Source organism: Dunckerocampus dactyliophorus, chromosome 7 (assembly GCF_027744805.1).
Source record: "Dunckerocampus dactyliophorus isolate RoL2022-P2 chromosome 7, RoL_Ddac_1.1, whole genome shotgun sequence".
NCBI classification, from domain to species: Eukaryota; Metazoa; Chordata; class Actinopteri; order Syngnathiformes; family Syngnathidae; genus Dunckerocampus; species Dunckerocampus dactyliophorus.
In genome coordinates, this window is record NC_072825.1 from 2,910,430 (window position 1) to 2,929,679 (window position 19,250).

Below are 19,250 nucleotides of genomic sequence, written 5' to 3' on the forward strand. Positions count from 1 at the left end.
GCCGTTACTTTACCGCCAGAAGTAATAGGACACACACCTTCCAAAAAGTTAAACTTTTGAGTATTTTCCCAAAGGTCTTGGGGATCATCAAGATTTTTTCTGCCAAAATTGAGACGAGCCTTAACGTTCTTTTCGTTCAGCAGTGGTTTTGGTCTTGGAACTCTGCCATGCAGGCCGTTTTTGCCCAGTGTCTCTCTTATGGTGGAGTCATGAACACTGACCTTAACTGAGGCAAGTGAGGCCTGCAGTTCTTTGGATGTTGTTGTGGGGTCTTTTGTGACCTCTCAGATGAGTTGTCACCGCGCTCTTGGGGGGTAATTTTTGTCGGACGGCCACTCCTGGGAAGGTTCAGCATTGTTCTACGTTCTGGCCATTTGTGGACAATGGCTCTCACTGTGGTTGGCTGGAGTCCCAAAGCTTTAGAAATGGCTTTATAACCTTTTCCACACTGATAGATCTCATCTCATCTTAGTTAGGTTATAAGTTAGTCCAGACATTTTTCCACTAAAAGATTTAAGCACACAGAAAAGTGTGTCTGCCTAATCTCTTCTTGGGAAAACCAAGCCGGTTGTTTTAGGGGCAATCACTTTTTCGCACAGGGCCCTGTCGCTTTGGATTTTTTTTCTCCCTTAATAATAAAAAGTTTCATTTAAAAACTGCATTTTGTGTTCAGTTGTGTTGTCATTGACAATTTTGATGATGTGAAACATTTAAGTCTGACAAACATGCAAACAATAAGAAATCAGGAAGGGGGCAAACACTTTCTCACCACTCTATATATTGTAGTTTTGTTTTGTTTTGATTTTTTTGTGAATCGTTTATTCCCAACCGTACTTGAACGCACCACCATTACGAAACAAAGTGAAAATTTGTCCAATGCTTCTTTCTTCTTTCACCTCATCGTTGTTCCCAAGTTGTGGGTGCTGGGTGTGGATGCATGACGGTGAGCTTTGATGACGTTATTATATCTGTGTGGAATGCTCATGTTCGTTATTTCATGCTAGCACACTGGCTGTTCCCCACACTAAAAATGCAACTGGCATCTGTCTGGAAATCAGTCCAGGCTCATGCCAATGTTCAGTTAAGCTTTGACAGCGTCAGTGGTCATCTTAATAAGACCTTTAACACTGTGTTTTATTCACAACACATAAATAATAATACCAGGAGTGAAGAATAACGATAATAAGAAATGAACCGATACCATGAAGAGTTTAGCTGTTTTGTCTTTACATTTGTTTCATATTTTTGCATATCTTGTGTCACGCTCGACGGGACTTGTTGGACTTATGTTTCAAGTCACCTCCTATCCATGCCCCACGTCAAGCCAAGGTCCAATCGCCTGTGGTACCCCCTCCAAGGCCAGAGTCCCGTCGCCACTTGTTCCTATTCCTATCGGTAGACCAGGGTCCCGGATGAGTGGCTAGAGAGGGAACAACCTCTGAGCGTCCTTCAAGCCTCCCTTCGCTCATCCCTGGCTTCTGCTTTGCGTGCTCGTGTGGAGCCCTAGCGAGTTATCAGTAATAGAATCAGCATCAGCATTTATTTGTGTTTTATTTATGACTGGCAACATTTCATTTGTACGCTACTTTATTTCCCAAGCACTTCTCCACTCAAAGAGTGTGGCCATCTCTTTATGCTATTTGGTGCTCATTTGTCATTATATTAAGTTATCAAGTCTGAATTGAACACTTATCATGAAAAACTACTAAGAGTTGAAGCAAATATTCTTTGGTGAGCTCCTCAAAATGAGGTGGCGAGCTAGGAGACCCCAGTGACAGGATCACCATCTTAAGGCTTTATGTTCATGAAACATCCATCCATTCATTTTCTATGCCGCTTATCCTCATTAGGGTCACAGGGGTATGCTGGAGCCTATCCCAGTTGACTTCGGACGAGAGGCGGGGTACACCCTGGACTGGTCGCCAGCCAAAATCGCAGGGCACGTATACACATGTTCATTAAACAAGTACCGTAAAGCACCGTGTATAAACCGCACTTTTTTTCCACTGGTAAGAAGCAAAAAATCGGGGTGCGGTTTATACACGATGACAGGTGCAGAAATGGACTAGAAGTCCATTTTAGTATAGCCGTCTGTGGGTCAGACAGTTGCTTTGACTTTAGCGCCCTCTGCTGTACAGTTGCTGAAAATGTTAGTGTATGCAACTAACTTATCTGACGGCTGTGTGTATTTTCACACAGTGAAACGATCTCTTTATACACTGAAGCTAACCTAAGCGTCCATTAAAACATTGCAGTTGTAAAATACAATACAACGTTGGAGTTTAGTTAGTTAGTTAATTTCCCCGCTGTGGGATAAATAAAGTTCATACATACATACATTATTCAAATTCACACTGAAGCAATGCAACAAAATAATAATAGAGAAAAAGAGAAGCAGTGAAAGATATCAAAACATCTCTGAAAATTGCAAATTTCTTCATTTTGATTAATTATTATTATTAGTAGTAGTAGTATTAATCTGTGCTTAGCCATAATATTAAAGATCTAGATGCCGAAGTTCAGATTTCTCCTTTCTTCTTCTTTTTGAAATTGCTTAGTACCTTTACGCATGTTGATTTGAGATGAAAGAGTTGGCAAGCATTTATGAACTAAAAAATTTTTTTTCCCCGCCGTGAGCCTGAAAATGGGGGTGCGGTTAATACACGGGTGCGGTTTATACACGGGTGCGGTTTATACACGGTGCTTTACAGTACACACAAATAGTGTTTGGAGGACAAGGTGCCTTGACGGCTCAATACGGGTGTTGGCAACCTACGTCCCATAGAACACGTGTAGGCTTTGTTGCTGCATGCCCATCGTTTTTTTGTGATCGTATTTCATTCTAAATGACTTTCACACAATACAGTAAGTAGCTCATGTGACTGGAAAGGTCAAATAATAAAAGAATGAATGCAAAAATCAATTGAGGACGTATTGAACATACAGTAGTGGAGATTGACAATAAGTAATCAAATAAAGCATTGCACCACAGTCATTGTGAATGTGGAGTATTGGACAAACTACGATGAATCTGGTTGTGATTTCAAAGCATATCTGGCACAAGATGAGGTCAAAGGTCAGATGATAACCAATCCAAGATACATAAGGCACCTGGGGTCGAAGGTCATATCGGTGGAAATGTTTGATGCTCTCCTTGTTGCACCTCTCAACCTATTTCCTGCTATCAGTCATCTACACACTTTCTAGTTTAATGGAGCATGATGCCAGCTATTTGAAACGGAACTAACCATTTGAATTCTGCACAGCAGCATTGAAAACACAAGAAAATACAAATCTGGACTCTTCATTATGATAGTGTACATTGTTTGCTATGTTACACTCCAAATCAGAAATAACTAGGTCACCATTGCAGGCCTGACATTTGCTGCATGAAATCAAGCGCTGATAACATGACAATAAAGTTGAACATGAACTGAGATTTGGAGTGGAACGCTATGCCGTCATCACGGCCCGGCACAACCTCGCCTTTACGCTCACACTTGGGTTCATTTTGGGTACAGTCAGGAATCAAAATGGGTTTGAATGGGTTGAGAAATGTAGAAAAAAATCTTTCAGTGGGAAAATTCCCTGCTTTTGTCTTATCTGCTTTTCTTTGTCCGTTTACGTATTTCACCGGGAAGGCCAAGTGTGCCCAAACAGGAGACTTTAAGCTCTGGCGTCTCCTTGTCACTATTGCTAGCCATGACTTCTGCTAGCCAAAGGCTGGACTGCACTGTTTTTGTTTACTGAGTCGACTCGTGACGCCATAAAAACTTCCTGTCCCTCGCTTTTAATGTGTATCGTGTGGGGAATCGGTACATCTCTGGACTGAAAAATGTGACAAACACATGTACCGTTACACTCTTACCTGATATCTGTTAAGAAATAAATCCTTGCGTGTCTTGAAATGTATACAACTTCTTAGCGTATCTCAGTGCTTCTCAAATAGAGGGGCGGTAGGACGCCCCACTATGTCAGGAAGGGCGTGAGAGGCAGGGAGTACGTCCAGTGTGTGTCTCCAGTGCTGACCTGCCAACACGTACAAATTTATCGTACTCAACATGCAATGTGACTCTTGAATACGCTTGTATGCTTCACAGTTCTCCGTTTTGTTGCATTTTCCTGGTTTCAGTTATGAATTCAGTCTGTACAGTACAGATAAATACAAATTATTATATTATTATTATCCAAAGCTTTTCTGTCCCCTAGGAGGGGCATGACAGAAAATAACTGAGAACCGCTGGCATATCTACATGTGTTGCCTGACAAAACATCAAAGTGGCGAAGTTGCGTCCTTTCATTTTTCACTCTGTGGCCGTCACTGCATGTTATGCTATGTAATGTTATGCTTCATTTTTCAATAGCCCATCCCGGCTGTCACTTTTCCAAATCGAAATCGACTGTACAGTACAGCACAGTAGTTGTGTGACGGGCCACATTAAAACGCCTGGCTGGGGGGGGTTGTCTGATGCTTGCTCGCGCCATCAAAAAGCGACTGTACAACTGTACCGAGTACAAAGTTGTCGGTGCTTGGAACGTTCAATAATGCTGGAGTGTTAAGTCGCTGTTCATCCTGCACTGTGGGGTTTGTGTGTTGTGGGATTCTGCAGCTGCGTGTGTTTTGCCTTCGCCCCCATAGACAGTCCAGCGTACTGCTTATCCCTCTCTTTCAAATATGCGACTTGTATGAAAAACTCTGTTTGGGTGCGCAAGAGGAGTGGAAAACAAAATCAGTGGGGGTTGCATTTTTGTATGCGGAAGCTGAAGAGCCACCTGGTTGGTCAATGGGGGGGGGTGACGGCGTATGTTTTGACAGCAGATGAAGACTTTTACAGGAGGTCAGCACTGTGTCTTGTTTCCAAAATCTTGAACAGCTTCTCTGCTTGTGAGCCTTCAAATACCCTCAAGGAGAAGGACATCTGAGACTGAAGACTTCAGCTAGGTTTTTTTCCTGCGCCCTACTTCTAGCCTCGCTGTCATTCACCAAGTGTCTTCAGTTGCTAAACGGTAGCATGGTCCTTTCATCCAGTAATTGTGACAAAAATGACATTTGAACCACATTTAGGGCTCACACTACTCAGTTTGACTCTGTCTGACTCACCCTCAGACTCAGGAGCATGTGGTTTTTGGTCAGGTCATGGAACAATGGACCATCTCTTCAGTCTTGGCAGGGTACTGGGGGGTGCATAGGAGTTTGAGTCCAACCACTGGTCCTCAACCTGAAAAGAGATTTGTCAGGGAAGAGATCCTACCCCAAGAGAGGAGTTCAAGTATGTGGGGTTTGGACGAGTGAGACAAGAATGGAGCAGGTTATCGACAGCCAGATTGGTGCAACATCTGCAGTCCTGTGGACAAAGGAGCTGAGAAAAAAGGTGGAGTTCTTGATTGACCTTAGTCGATCTACGTTCCCATCCTCATGTGTGGTCTCATGTGTGGTCATGAGCTGTGGGTCGTGATGGAAAGAGGAGGATCGGAAAGAAGCAGCTGAAATGAGTTTTCAAGGCAGGGTGTCTCTGCTCTCCCTTAAGCCTAGGTCACAACCGGTCGTACGGGCTCCTACGGCCGGTCCACGTGTAAGAAACTCAAGAAACGCACGGAGGGCTCGTGTGTGACGTGCTGATTTTTGAGCCGCAGACCGGCCACAGAGGGTCAAACAAACTCTACGGACACTTGTGTTGTGTTCAGGTTGCAAGACAAACGTACGCACTTCGTACTTCTTTGTGCGTCGTGCGTACCAACGTGTGTCTTTTGTACGTTTTGCTGGTGTCACACTTGCAGACTCCTGTGTGTGTCAAGCGCCACACGTGCACCCCACATATGCAATTAGTGCGGCCAACTAATTACGCACGTACATCCTCCATGTGTGTCGAGATCTTACTCCTTCATGGTCACCACAACTACGTTCTCCACAAGCAAACAAAAAAAGCGCAGAGATTTGGGGAATGCCAAAATCGCACAGCCAAAAAATTGTACTTCTGTTTCTGCTGCTGTGATTTCCGAAGTATAACTCCTCATTGTCCACCAAACCATTTTTGCTGAGTATTTCCGGGGTATTGCTGTTTTTTTCCGTCAATATTCAGACAATAATGAAAGTGACACTGATTCAACATCAGAAATATAGCGTACTGTCCCTGGTACTCGTTACGAGCCGATTTTCTACTGATCTATTTTTTCGAATCAATACACTTTGTGGAACTATTGTTTTACATCATGATTCCGCAGAAGGTGAAGTGTTGTTTTCAAAACCCTTGACTTAGAGCTAATTTATTTACGCATACAAAGTGCCAATCAAGCAGTTATCCAAAAAAAGTCAATAAAGTAGAGCATTTTTAAATGTAAATGTTACAATTGAGATTTCAGTAAACACTGCCTTGCTGCCATGAAATACACCTAAATGTGATATTTTCTTCATAAACTGAAACAGAACAAGTGATACTTAATTTTAATATGCAAAGTGGTTTGTCACGCATTTTTTGTCCCCACGTACACATTGTATTTCCTGAGGATGCAAATGGCACCGATTCGTCGGATTGGCTCATACATGTATGTTAATCAGTGATGCTTTCATGGACAAAGTGCAGCTGCACATTGTTTTCATTTCATTGCAGCTGATCACATGCTAGCCAGTAGGGGGCGAAAGTGACTTGGAACTCTTCCTACAACCGCGGGACAAACACAAGAAGAAGAAGAAGAAGAAGAAGACATCCCAGCTACGGAGCGGAAGTAGTTGTGCTTTTCTTCCGGTAGCGGCACATGTGCTCAGGTTGCTCGCGTGCACGCCGAAGTACGGTGGAAGAGCAACAAACGTGTTCTACGTCGACTTAGCACTCTAAAAGTTCAACGCAACATGAGGCCAGGTAAAGGAAAATACTGTTTAATTTGGTCACGTGATACTGTTTGCTAGCTAAATTACTCTCCGTTTATAAGACGTTAAACGTGGCCTTTTTTTCCCTCGGGGCTGAATCGTCAACGCTAATGCTTTTGCGGTGATAAAAGTAACTTTTAATGTCAAACTTTACAGGATTTTATATGTATACTGTGTATATATATATATATATATATATATATGTGTGTGTGTGTACTACGTCGTCTATCAAACGTAGTAAGTGTATCGTACACATCGTTCCGCCATCATGCTTCCTTACACGTGTTGTACTTTTGTACACCAAACAGCTAAACAAGCATGAATTAAAACACACTTTCACGGCTATGTCTTCTTATATGACCAAATGCTAAACGTGTTGCATTAACCGCCGTCATTGTCTTAGTATGTATGAGTAGTTGACGCTATAAAATGTTAGGAAAAATGTCATCCTAAATGAAACCACCAACTACTGATTAGAGAACACAAGTATGGTGATGTTAAAGTGATTTTATTTCCATGTAAAATTACTATTTAAGTGTTTTTACTTTTGTACTACAGTATATTCATTATATTACTACTTGCTTCCACGTTGTATTCCACAACCTACAACCCAAATGAAAACTGTTCCTAATAATCATGGTCGTTATTTTAAAAGGATAGTTAGTTTTTTTTTGTTTTTTTTTACATGAAGTTGTATGACATCCCCATTAGCAATGTAAGGCAAGTTTATTTCCAGAGCACAATTCAAAGTGCTTTACAGAAAAGGAAGGTACAATCACTTCATAAAATCATTCCATAAAACAAAGAAAAGATTAAAACTAGAGTGCAGATAAAAAATAGTCTGAGTTGTCATATGCGCAGTTGAATAGAAGTGTTTTCAGCCTGGATTTGAACATTGCCAAAGTTGAGGATTGCCGCACATTTTCTAGAAGACTGTTCCAGATTTTGGCAGCACAAAACTCAAACGCAGCCAGTTTAGTGCTGACTCTGGGCACCCGCAGGAGACCCCTCCCCAAGCTTCTCAGAGCCTGAGATGGTTTACTTGTACACAAGCAGAGCTGTTTTAAAGTCTTTTCTCTGAGTGACAAGAAGGCAGTGCAGAGACCAGAGTGCTGGACTAATATGTTCATATTTCCTGGTTCTAGTCATGACTCGAGCAGCAGCATTCTGGATGTACTGCAACTGTTTTACAGTACGTTTAGAGAGCCCGGTGAGAAGGCCGTTACAGTAGTCTAACCAGCTGGAGACAAAGGCATGGATTAGTCTCTCTAAGTCTGGCTTAGTCACTATTCCATAGATTTTGGCAATGTTTTTTTTAGGTCGTAAGGTGAGTAAGTTGTAGTACATCAGAAGTGACTTACCCCCCACTTTGTCCTGAGAGATGTCCCTGTCAGTTGCTATCTGAAATTGGAGGACGGCGTCAACATCAAGCTAGCAGGAGGGTTTTTGGGGGGTTGGCCATTCAATGGTGGTCCTGGAATGTTACGCCTGTGAAAAGTGTGAATCCACTGCATATGAAGTGTTGGTACCCATTTCCACAGACACACTGCTTCTTGTACAGGGTTCAGTCCAAGAGGTGGCCGCGGCAGAGGAGGATTTGGTGACCGCGGGGGAGGACGAGGAAGTTTTGGTGACCGCGGGGGAGGACGAGGAGGATTTGGCGACCGCGGAGGACGAGGAGGGTTCAGAGGAAGAGGTAAGACTGGAGGAATTGGGACTAAAATATTGAATGATCCAGGCTGATATAATATTTGGTCCCCCCTGATTTTGTATGTTACACTGACCTAATAGACAAAAAATAATCCATCCAGTCAAACATGGCGCGTGCACTCTCTTGACTGTACATTCATGCAATATAAAACAGTCTTGTTGAGTAACCTTTTTTTCATGACAAACGAGATGTGACGAGCTAAACGTGGCTCTTTGATGACTAAAATGCGACGAGTCGTGTGTATGTGAGTTTGTGTTGACAAGACAAGATTGGATGGTAAAAGGCAGTGGGCTAGCATGAATTAACTTGAGGTTATGCATTCCCGAATAGTATCAGCATTTGGGACTAAATATGAGGTGAAAGAAAAAGGGGAAAAATACAGTATAGTAGTCTATCTGTGCCGCGCGGGAGAAAGTTAGCACCTGCACAATGGTGCGTTCTTGGACCATCGAACAAAGCAGGACAGGTCGCCACTCATAACAAATGACAGGCATGCAAAAACTATGGGATTTGTAACTAATTAAAAAATAAAATAATGGCTCATATTTCCAAAATTATATATTTACATAAAATTTGTAGTTATTTAGAAATATATTTATTTATAAGTTTTCACAAAGTTGACTTTTCGAGGGGCGACGGGCTCATGAGGCTCAAGCGAGTCATTGACGTTCCAGTTCAGTTGTAAATACCACATCAAGTAAATTGCAGTGTGACATCCGGTTATGCTGTCCAGTGACGTATAGCACGGCGATGCATGCAAACGTGTCGTGTTTTTTCAATGACTGTAGATACGTGAGAATACAATGACCTGGATGGATGACAATATTCACAGGCATAATCGACAGATACCTTATATCTCTCTAGGTAATAATAGCGGTTGAGGCAGCAGTGGTGTTCAAGATCCCGCGGTAAATGACAATGATGATGGCTGGCAGGGATCTGACAAATTGAGCCTGGTGACGTCATAATATACACATTGAATGAGTAAATCTACTCCCAGCATGAGTAAATAACACCTGCACACCACCCACAGTGGTGCAGTCGTTGTCCTGAAGCTCAAGATTTTGTTTTTGGATGACTGGACGCCATTTGTTTGCCTCAGGTGGATTCAAATCTCCAGATGGAGGTGGGTTCAGAGGACGGGGCGGTGGCAGAGGTACGCCAAGAGGAAGAGGAGGAAGGGGTGGCAGAGGCGGCTTTGGAGCAGGAAGGAAGGTCATGGTGGAGCCACACAGACATGAAGGTTAGTCCCGCCTCCATTTATTTTGGGGGAAAAAAAAAAATCACATTCATTCAATGAAATGGCAGTAAAAAAAGTGAGTCTTCCTTGAGCTGTTTGATTACGACTTTCCAAATTTCTAACCCCACTTTACATCTAGAGTCATTTTTTGTGCTGAATGTCATCTCATGTCTGTTTCTCCTCAGGCGTGTTCATCTGCAGGGGAAAGGAGGACGCTCTGGTCACCAAGAACATGGTGGTAGGCGAATCAGTGTATGGAGAGAAGAGGATCAGCGTGGACGTAAGAGGCTGAATGGTTCATCATCCTCACATAGTGTCATCCAGCTTCATCGTTTACGTTTCTTTCTGGTTTAGGAGGGTGAAACTAAGATCGAATACAGAGCGTGGAATCCTTTCCGCTCCAAGCTGGCAGCGGCCATCTTGGGAGGAGTTGATCAAATTCACATCAAACCCGGAGCAAAGGTCATGTACCTGGGAGCCGCTTCTGGTACGACAGTGTCTCACGTCTCGGACATTGTTGGGCCGGTGAGTCTGTCGCTACGCACCACCGCACGCACTAGACAAAAACAGCAAAGATTGCACATAAATAATATTTTTACATGCAGAGTAGTGGTTAGCATGTTGACCACACAGTCAGGAAATAGGGAAGATCTCCCACATTCCAAAAACATGCATGTTAGTTTAATTGGCGGCTCTAAATTGTCCATAGGTATGAATGCGAGTGTGAATGGTTGTCTATATGTGCGCTGTGATTGGCTGGCGATCAGTCCAGGTTGTAGGTTGTTGTCCGCCTCTTGCCAGAAGTCAGCTGGGATAGACTCCAGCATAACCATGACCTTAGTGAGGATAAGCAGCATGGAAGACAGATGGATGGAGTTTTGCCTAGCATGAACAAAGTCTTGGGACATCCCAACATCGTTGTTGTTGAACCCCTTAAGTCTTTTTTTAGTCAAAGCTGGGGTTTTATATCGCTCCCCGTACATGTAAAATGGAAGTGGCAGTGTGCAAGGCAGGATTGGAACCGCACAGTAAGTGCTTGATGCACACTATAAACTAGGGCCGGGCGATGTGGACCAAAACTCATCTCCCGCTATACAGGGTGTCCCAAAAAAACGTATACACTTGTGGCAACAGTCTGTCATGCCAAGTACTAGAGACTTCGAAGCAGCAACATGGGGCACGCCCACGCTGCCATGTTGTTGCTAGATTTTTTCTTGATGAGATCAGGTGGATTGGACGAAGGGGTTTCGTTGAATACCCTCCGCATTCACCAGACCTCAGAGCACTAGACTTGTTCGTTTTTTTTTTAATGGAGATATGAGAGCTGCAACAGCCGCTGAATTGAGAGCAGCCATTGAACTCACGCAATTGAATGCATGCAAATACCGGGGGAATTTTTTCGTGATGAGTGCAATTCCATTGCTTTGGTTGTCAGCAGTGTCTGGACCAGAACAGACGACAGTTTGAGAACAGGCAATTGACAAAACAATAAATTGTTTGTAAATTCTATTACACTTTGAAAATTGAACAAATTATAAGAGACACCTAGTTTACATTTATTTAAAGTGTGTATATGTATTTTTGGGACATCCTGTACTTATGTTGAATATTGATATATACCCAGTGTTCCCCTATTTTTCCAGCGTATTCAAATACCTATTTGTCAGTGTCAGCAGTACTTAGATGCATTCTGACCATTGGGAAGTCTGAAGCTATGCCTTCACTCCAAATGCTCCAATCAAATCTGTACATTTACTTTGGGTATGACTTCTTTTCGGCATTTTAGCCAAAAACACCTCTGAATTAGAAGGGGCCAATGCAGGCATCCCAATACTTTTGTCTGTACTTTAGTTTGACCTTGCTGTACTGCAATCCACACGTGTAGCATATAATTAAATGAAGGTGTGTTGTGTTGCAGGAAGGGCTGGTGTATGCTGTAGAGTTTTCTCACAGATCGGGTCGTGACCTTCTCAATGTGGCAAAGAAACGCACCAACATCATTCCCATCATTGAAGACGCTCGCCACCCGCACAAGTACAGAATGTTGGTTGGTAGGTACACGCTTACATCCAAACTGGCGGCCGCTTTCCAGCGCCACATGTTTCATGCAAGTCTGGTTACTACCTTATCCTGTGCCTTTCCGATGTAGAGCTTCAACATGCAAAAAGAAGAAATGGGAGTCAGACAAAAACATTTTTGAGTAAGGAATTTATTGCAAAGAAGCATTAAAGTGAAATAGGCTGTTCAACCGCTGACCAAAAGTTTAAGAAAATAGTTTAAAAACAACAGAAATCCCCTAAAACAGAAATAAAATGTATAAAGGAGTGAGTAATGAGTAGCTGTGCTGTTCTTGTTAATGAGGTGAAAAGTGGCTGTGGGCATGCTTGATGCCAGTGTTTCCAGGAGGCTAGTGAGAATGATGGCTTGACGGAGGGCATCTACTGTCTGGAACTCATGTCCATTTTTGTAAATCCATCCCCAAATGTTCTTCGTTGGATTTAGATGAGGCGAACACACAGGATGGTCCAAAAGAGTGAGCTTCTTCCTCGGGAACCTAGGTTCCCAAAGTGGGGGTGTGCAAGTTGTCACAGGGGGTACGTGAATAAACATTAAAAACAGTTGCCGCCTAACACTCTCAATTACGAGTGCGCCTGAACGCCTCATGGTGCAATGAGAACGGAGTAGCAAGGAGACAAGAGCGTGAAGTTGTCCATTCCTCTGTGTGCATCATATGAACAAACAAGTTTGATGATTTTTTGAGACGAAGTCTCTCTGTGTCCTGGGTCTTCCCCGAGGCCTCCTACCAGTTGGATGTGCCCTGAACACCTCCCCGAAACTCCCCCCCGTTTTTTTTTTTTTTTTTTTTTGTCTCACTCCCATTTCTTCTTTTTGCATTTTAAAGCTCTACTTAGAACCTCCTTAAGATCCAACAGTGCAAAATGTACATTGTTGCAATTTTTCAACTGGTGTTAACATTTTGATGACAAGTGTATAAAATATGCTGGATTCCTCTCCAGGAATGGTGGATGTCATTTTTGCTGATGTTGCCCAGCCCGACCAGACGAGGATTGTTGCCTTAAATGCTCACAACTTCCTGAAGAATGGCGGACACTTTGTCATCTCCATTAAGGTACACTGATAAGTGATATCTTTGATCACTGATAATCAGCTTTTGCTTCTCCACAGCCATCAGGTGTTATGTTCACGCATCACCCTTCCGTGTACACACAATATTAATGTTGTCTTTTAAGATGAGGCATGTTTGCAGCCACAATCAATAACCGTATTCCCGTTTACATGACAGTCGGCAAATGATTGTTGCGAACGACGTCAAAACAAAACAAAGGTGTTTTTTTTCCGCCAGTAAGCTGGACTCCAAAAACGGGTTTATAGGAATCATGTCTCATTTTTGTTTGTCATTGCTGGTAATTTCTAATTTCAGTATGCCCGTGCCCATATAAAGGTGGTCCTCAGTTTACAGGGTTCTGTGATACATACGCACACCCATAAATTCATTAAAAAGTCAATTTTGGTAGGTAAACACGAGACTTGCTCAGGGCGCCGCAGAAGAACACACACACTGTGCTCAACTTTACATACAGGAATGCACACACATGCACATACGTACAACCTGTACGCAAGCTGCACCACGGGTGGGACTGGCAGCAGAAGCAGCCCATTAACCCGACACCTTTACCTTCTGCACACAGGCTAACTGTATCGACTCCACAGCTGCTCCAGAGGCCGTGTTTGCCTCCGAAGTGAAGAAGATGAGTGCAGAGAACATGAAACCACAGGAGCAGCTCACGCTGGAGCCCTACGAAAGAGACCACGCGGTGGTGGTGGGCATCTACAGGTACATGAAGCAACTTTGCTGCAGACATGTTTTTTTTCTTACTTGGTGGAAGAGCTCCATTTAGTGGACCATTAAAACAACTACAAATGCTCATCAGATACAGGCTGGTCCCCAAGTCTGGCGACATTATTCAAAAATATATAAAACTTTTTGTGTTTTGGTCATTTTAATATATTTTATTTATGTATTTTTTTATTATATCATATGTATACTAGAAAAGCACTGGGAGAGCACAGACCTCCAAGTGCCATTGTTCCTCCCATGTTGTAATTTACAGCATAAATATTAGTCCTACATTTATTTTATCTACATATTTAGAATCCTTGACCATGAAAACATACCATCAGCAATGGAGTTCATAATGATATCAACATTAGTTCAGTGGTTATTCACAAAAATAGCATTTTCCGTAATGGTGGTTTTCTTCTGGCTCTAGCGACATAGCTTTTGAAGATACAACAAATCCACATTCCACAGTGTCTTGGTGATATATAATGGTGTTTGTTGCATGTGTTCATTTGTTGTCTTCCTAGGATGAAAATTGCAAAGGTCCCTATTTTTTCATATTGTGGATCATAGTGTCCTGAATTAGTCCATGATCTGGATCAGTCTTTGATATTTTGTACAACCTTTTGGAAACTTGTCCTGTATTTTTTTCCCCCAAGTGCTCTGACCGTTTTTCTTGGAGTTATATGCACAAATGCTGAAAATGGTCCAATCTCGCAATGTTAAAGAATCCAGACGGTGATCCAGATCACCCTCAAAATTGAATCAGTTCCGACAATTCCTGAAAATGTCATACAAATCCATTCAGCACTTTTCAAGTTATTTTGAACACAAACCAATAAATGCCGGAAAAAACAAACTCCTTAGCGGAGGTAATATGTTTTGATGACATGTCCAGACTTGTACAAAGGTGTCTTTGAGGCCATGTCCATTTGCCCATTTGCCACTCCCCGGTGTCAAAACAAAAATCTTCATCCACGCAGTGGCGTATTAAAACAATTTGTCCACACCAGTTGGCATTCACAGGCTGTCATGCGCACGCAAAAGTCGTAGCAGTTTTAGTTTTTGAGAGCAACACGCCAAAAGCGCCGTCTTTGCCGTCCGCACACATACGTTGAAGCTGGAGCTCCATTTTTAAGGACAAAACCCTACGTTTACGTGTGGACGAAAGCCCAAAACGTATAGAAAAATATGCATTATTTTTTTTTATCCATATTTGTGAGCACATGCATAGCCTGAACAAAAAAAATATTTTATCTTTTTTTTTTTCTTTTTCAAAACACGTTGAAAACAAAACACAAAAGGAGCGCTGCATTGTTAATTTTCTTCTTAATCTGTGTGTTAGTAGTTCCATGTCGTATGTTGTGCTCTTAATACTGAACCGGCCATCTGGTGTCACGGGTCCGGGATTGAGCCATTTCTTCGTAATGACCTTTTTGCAGGCGACCAGCACAATTTCATACAAATACTTATCTTCCCTGAACACAGATTCCGCTACCAAATGGCCCATGTCCAATAACACACAGGAAAATGTCACACTGTAGCCCAAAATGGAATAATGCTGTTTTATCATCTTGGTTGTTCCTCATGCCCATGGTTACGGAAGACGTAGTCACCGATCCAATTCAAATGGCTTTATTAACAAGCGCTAATTTATTACCGCACTCATCCAGCCTGAGTCGCGCGCAAGCACACAGCCGCACTTGCATGCTAATCTAACCCCACCAGCTTTTTTCTTTTTTTTTAACCAACTTAGTGGATGTTTCAAGTGGCCACTTCAACGTGTAGCTTTGTTTAGTCCGCTGGGAGAACACTTCCCCACACAAACATTCTTTCTTAATGACAACATTTTATTCACATTATGTACAATTTCCACAAGATTCTGTGTTTGACAGTAGATTGCGTTTTTATCGGCCAGTTCCATGATTCCATTAACACAGACTCAACGGGGCCCTACGTGTGCATGGATGATGACGGTGATGGTCATTGTAGATGTACAGTGGGATCTTGGTTAGTGTCAATAATTCATTCCAGAAAGTAACAGAATAAAATTTTCCCATAAGAAATAACGTAAATCCAATTATTTTCCAGAAAGCCAAAAAATGTGAGCACAAAACATTTTTGTAGTTTTGCAATTATGCGTTTTACATGCAGAAAACCATTCAAAATGCATATAAATGATGAATGAAAGGGATAAATGAACATGTAAAGTTCCTTTTACCTTCATTGAAGACGTGATGGTTGACGTGACTGAAAGCAGGAAGGTGGTGATGGTTGATCTCGCTGCCACATCGTGTCTTTGAGAACAGTAATGTCTTCAGTGAAGGTAAAAGTAACCTTAAATGTTCATTCATTCCTTTCATTCACCTTTGGTATGCATGTACAGTTATTTTATGCACGCAAAACTATAATCGTAAAACTATACAAATGTGTTTTGTCTCAACAAGGGATGCTCTGGTCAGGGTTTTATGCTGCTGATACTGATCATCCAGGACTGAAATTGGCCAATATAGATACCGATCACATGATTTAATTATACATTTTTCAATACATTTATGATGAGTGCTTTTGGCCAGGGGTGCTGTATAAAGGGACAATTCCAAGGTCCCTTGACTGCCAGGGGCCCCAAAAATAGGTAATTACTAATAAAACTAGTAATTAATCCTGGGCGCATTGATTGCACATAGCAACATAGCAAGAAACGCTACACCTGGCGTTAACTTTTCCAAAAACAAAAACAGGAACAGTGGCGGCAGCTCCAATATGTAGCGTTACCTCTCGATAGTAGCCTGTGAAGCTAGCCGCTGTGGCGTGTCGTGGTGAGGTGTCCCTACACCAGTAAATTACTTCTTTGGCATTAACAATAACAGTCACTGTAGCTTGGTCATCGTTGGCGGGTTTTTTTTTTTGTTTTTGTTTTTTTCAAAAGGCTTTGTAGGCTGAATAGGTACGTCCCATTACATGCATTCTTAGCTGTCTTTTTTTAAAAATATCTTTAGAAGGCAAGAGACGTGTGTTCAAGTCTCACATAAGGATTGTGGATGATGGGTAAAATACAAAAAAAGGGCACTTTTCTTTTAAACGAGGTTAGCCTGTCCTGTCCTGAAGAAACCAATGAATGGCAACAGGTGGCTACACTTCTGCCCTCTAGTGGAAGAGCATTTAATTGTTCTGCATGCCACTATGCAGGGCTGGCATAGATACATGAATAAACATACATTTGTACTAAATTACATGAAATTTGATTTCCCCTGGCACACAACACACCACCATGTGTCAGTGTAAAGTGCTTTTGGTGTCCAGAAAGGCACCATATTAATACAAGCAATTATTGTTCATGTTGGGAATCACTGGTGTAGGTGACAAATTCTTATTTTTGTTATTCCGGCACAGGGGCTTGAATTTAGTCACTTGGCAAACCTTGTGAGCATGTGTCCCTGCAGTAATTGACGATTTGTGTGCGTCCTGTCATGCTGAACCAGAGTTGTGTCCGCATTTGTCATTCCTCAGACCTCCACCGAAACAGAAGAAATGAGACGTGTCGAAGGAGCCGCGCTCAACCGCCATCTGCCATCTTGCTTTACTTCTTCGCTGCTCAACCACATGACGTCCTACTAGGACGTGCAAAACACTCGGGACTGGACTCTACCAGTTTTGTTTGTTGGGATTGACTCTATTCCATCCTAGCGACTGGCAATTTTGGAGCTGATTAGTTTTGTGTGCAGACAGTACTTTTCCCTTTTTTTATTTTTATTTTTAACCTTTCAATTATGTACATTTTCTCGTGCTCTTTTCAGATAGTCTTTTTCTAGTCAAGACGTCCCAGTGTGTCTAGCACCAAAATACTGTCAAACATTTTGCGGAGTTTGGCAACTTTGTCACACTTTCATTTCATAGTGAATATTATCAGTGGACGCGCATGTGGGTGACTTTGGAAAAACATTTCTTATATGACCGTGTTTAGTTTTGTCAACATTTTGATTACAGACCGTAGGAATGTTGCCATCATGACACATATGAGCTGTAAATAAAACTTTTGCTTTCCACCAAGGATGTTTTGTTGCAGTCGAGCTACAAAATATCAAATATCAATGTCCCATGTCTGCAGAGCCCACAGTGAAGTAACTTCACTATGTTGGGATGAATAACGACCTCTGACACGATGTGTTGAGTGCCTTTAAATGTCCATTTTCTACATGCAAGAAGAAAAAAATAAACCTGCTTTTAACAGCGTTTGGTCCAAATACTAGCACATACAGGAATTGTCAGATACTTTCTGAACAGTTTGGTCAAGTGTTTCGAAATTCCGCGACTATCCGCTGTGGATTTGTTTTGGCAGCCATTTTGTGGGAAATGTCTTCGGAACGCGCGGGACCGTGCTGGCTTGGCATCGGGAGTGCGCCCCAATGCAGCGACCGATACTAACCACGGAGGGGCTGAGCAGCCCGCAGCTAACGTTCAAATGAAGGGAACTCTTTCCACCACGATGGCTTTTATAGCTTAACCAGCGCACTGGCTAGAAGGCAAAGTGCCGGCTGCCGCCTCCTTAATCCCAATGTCAGTCTTTTATTAGCTAGCATGTCAGCTAACAGCTAGCCCATGTTAGCCTGGCGCCTTCGCTGGACTCAAATTAGATAACGGAATTTGGGAACCAAGTGGCTGTCGCTGTTGTGTGATGGTATCGTGTGTGTTAGAGAAGAAATGAAGATGAAATTGACAGTGACAAGCTCGGGCTCGGAGGTGTCGGTGTGAGGCGGTGGGCAGCCCACCTCCCCTTAAGGCACGGCTAAATGAGTTGCGCCGGCGAACAGCCCCCTTCGACACCGCTCCACCAGAGTTCCGAAGACTAACAAAATACTAGGAATTAATATCCTCGGAGTTTACCCTACGCACATTGTACCTCGTATTCTCATTTTTTGGGAGGAAGAAGGGCAACTGGGGAGGGGGCTCTGTTCTTGTGGACGGAGGGAGAGTGGGGTTCCGAACATGGCTGCTACGCGGAACTTGCTTCGACACACCGCCTGAGGTAAGCAGTAGCCGGTCTATGCTGTTTCTTTCTACACCCGCATGGGACAAACTCATCAGCTCGTAATTGCTTTGGAATATGCCTGAAAGACTGTGGGCGATCAATCGGGGGTGTGGGGGGAGCTTCATAGAACTATAAGGTCGGGTTAGTCGTCCCTGTCACCGGCCTCTTGGCTCGTCAGCTGGGCCATGTGAGAATCTCCACGTTGTATGGAAAGCTGGCAGGATGCGATCTATGAATTGCTTTTAACAGTGGAACCTAATGTAACATGTTAACACCTCACATGTAGCCACGTCACCCCAGACGTGTGTGATGAACGACCCTGATTCCACGTCATGCGGTGTCCATGTCCATTAGTTTGTTCATTGGCACACATTCTTCATTTTTATCAGCTACACTTTTGGTGAGTTGACTATTTGTTAGTCTGATTGATGCGACTCCCCCTTTCCGCGTGCGTGTGTGTGTGTATGTATCCAGGCAAGTTTCGGTAACGCTACGTTTACATGCAGTAAAAAAAAATCGCCATTATTGCATGAAATTGGATTT

At 42.7% G+C, this 19,250-nt stretch overlaps 2 protein-coding genes across 3 annotated transcripts in view; both read left to right on the top strand.

Moving 5' to 3' along the window:
- The first annotated feature begins 6,695 nt into the window (after nucleotides 1-6,695).
- Nucleotides 6,696-17,724, top strand: fbl (fibrillarin). The gene is made up of 9 exons (XM_054780762.1): nucleotides 6,696-6,857; nucleotides 8,427-8,561; nucleotides 9,679-9,819; nucleotides 10,002-10,096; nucleotides 10,171-10,341; nucleotides 11,735-11,867; nucleotides 12,834-12,946; nucleotides 13,527-13,672; nucleotides 17,189-17,724. The coding sequence occupies exons 1-9, from the start codon at nucleotides 6,848-6,850 to the stop codon at nucleotides 17,211-17,213; spliced, it is 969 nt and encodes a 322-aa protein (XP_054636737.1). The 5' UTR covers nucleotides 6,696-6,847; the 3' UTR covers nucleotides 17,214-17,724.
- A 311-nt stretch (nucleotides 17,725-18,035) lies between these two features.
- dyrk1b (dual-specificity tyrosine-(Y)-phosphorylation regulated kinase 1B) overlaps nucleotides 18,036-19,250 on the top strand; it is a 53,834-nt gene continuing 52,619 nt past the window's right edge. For both annotated transcript variants that reach the window (XM_054780755.1, XM_054780754.1), the window contains exon 1: nucleotides 18,036-18,704. The gene's annotated coding sequence lies outside the window, so the exon portion shown is untranslated. The remainder of the gene's footprint in view (nucleotides 18,705-19,250) is intronic.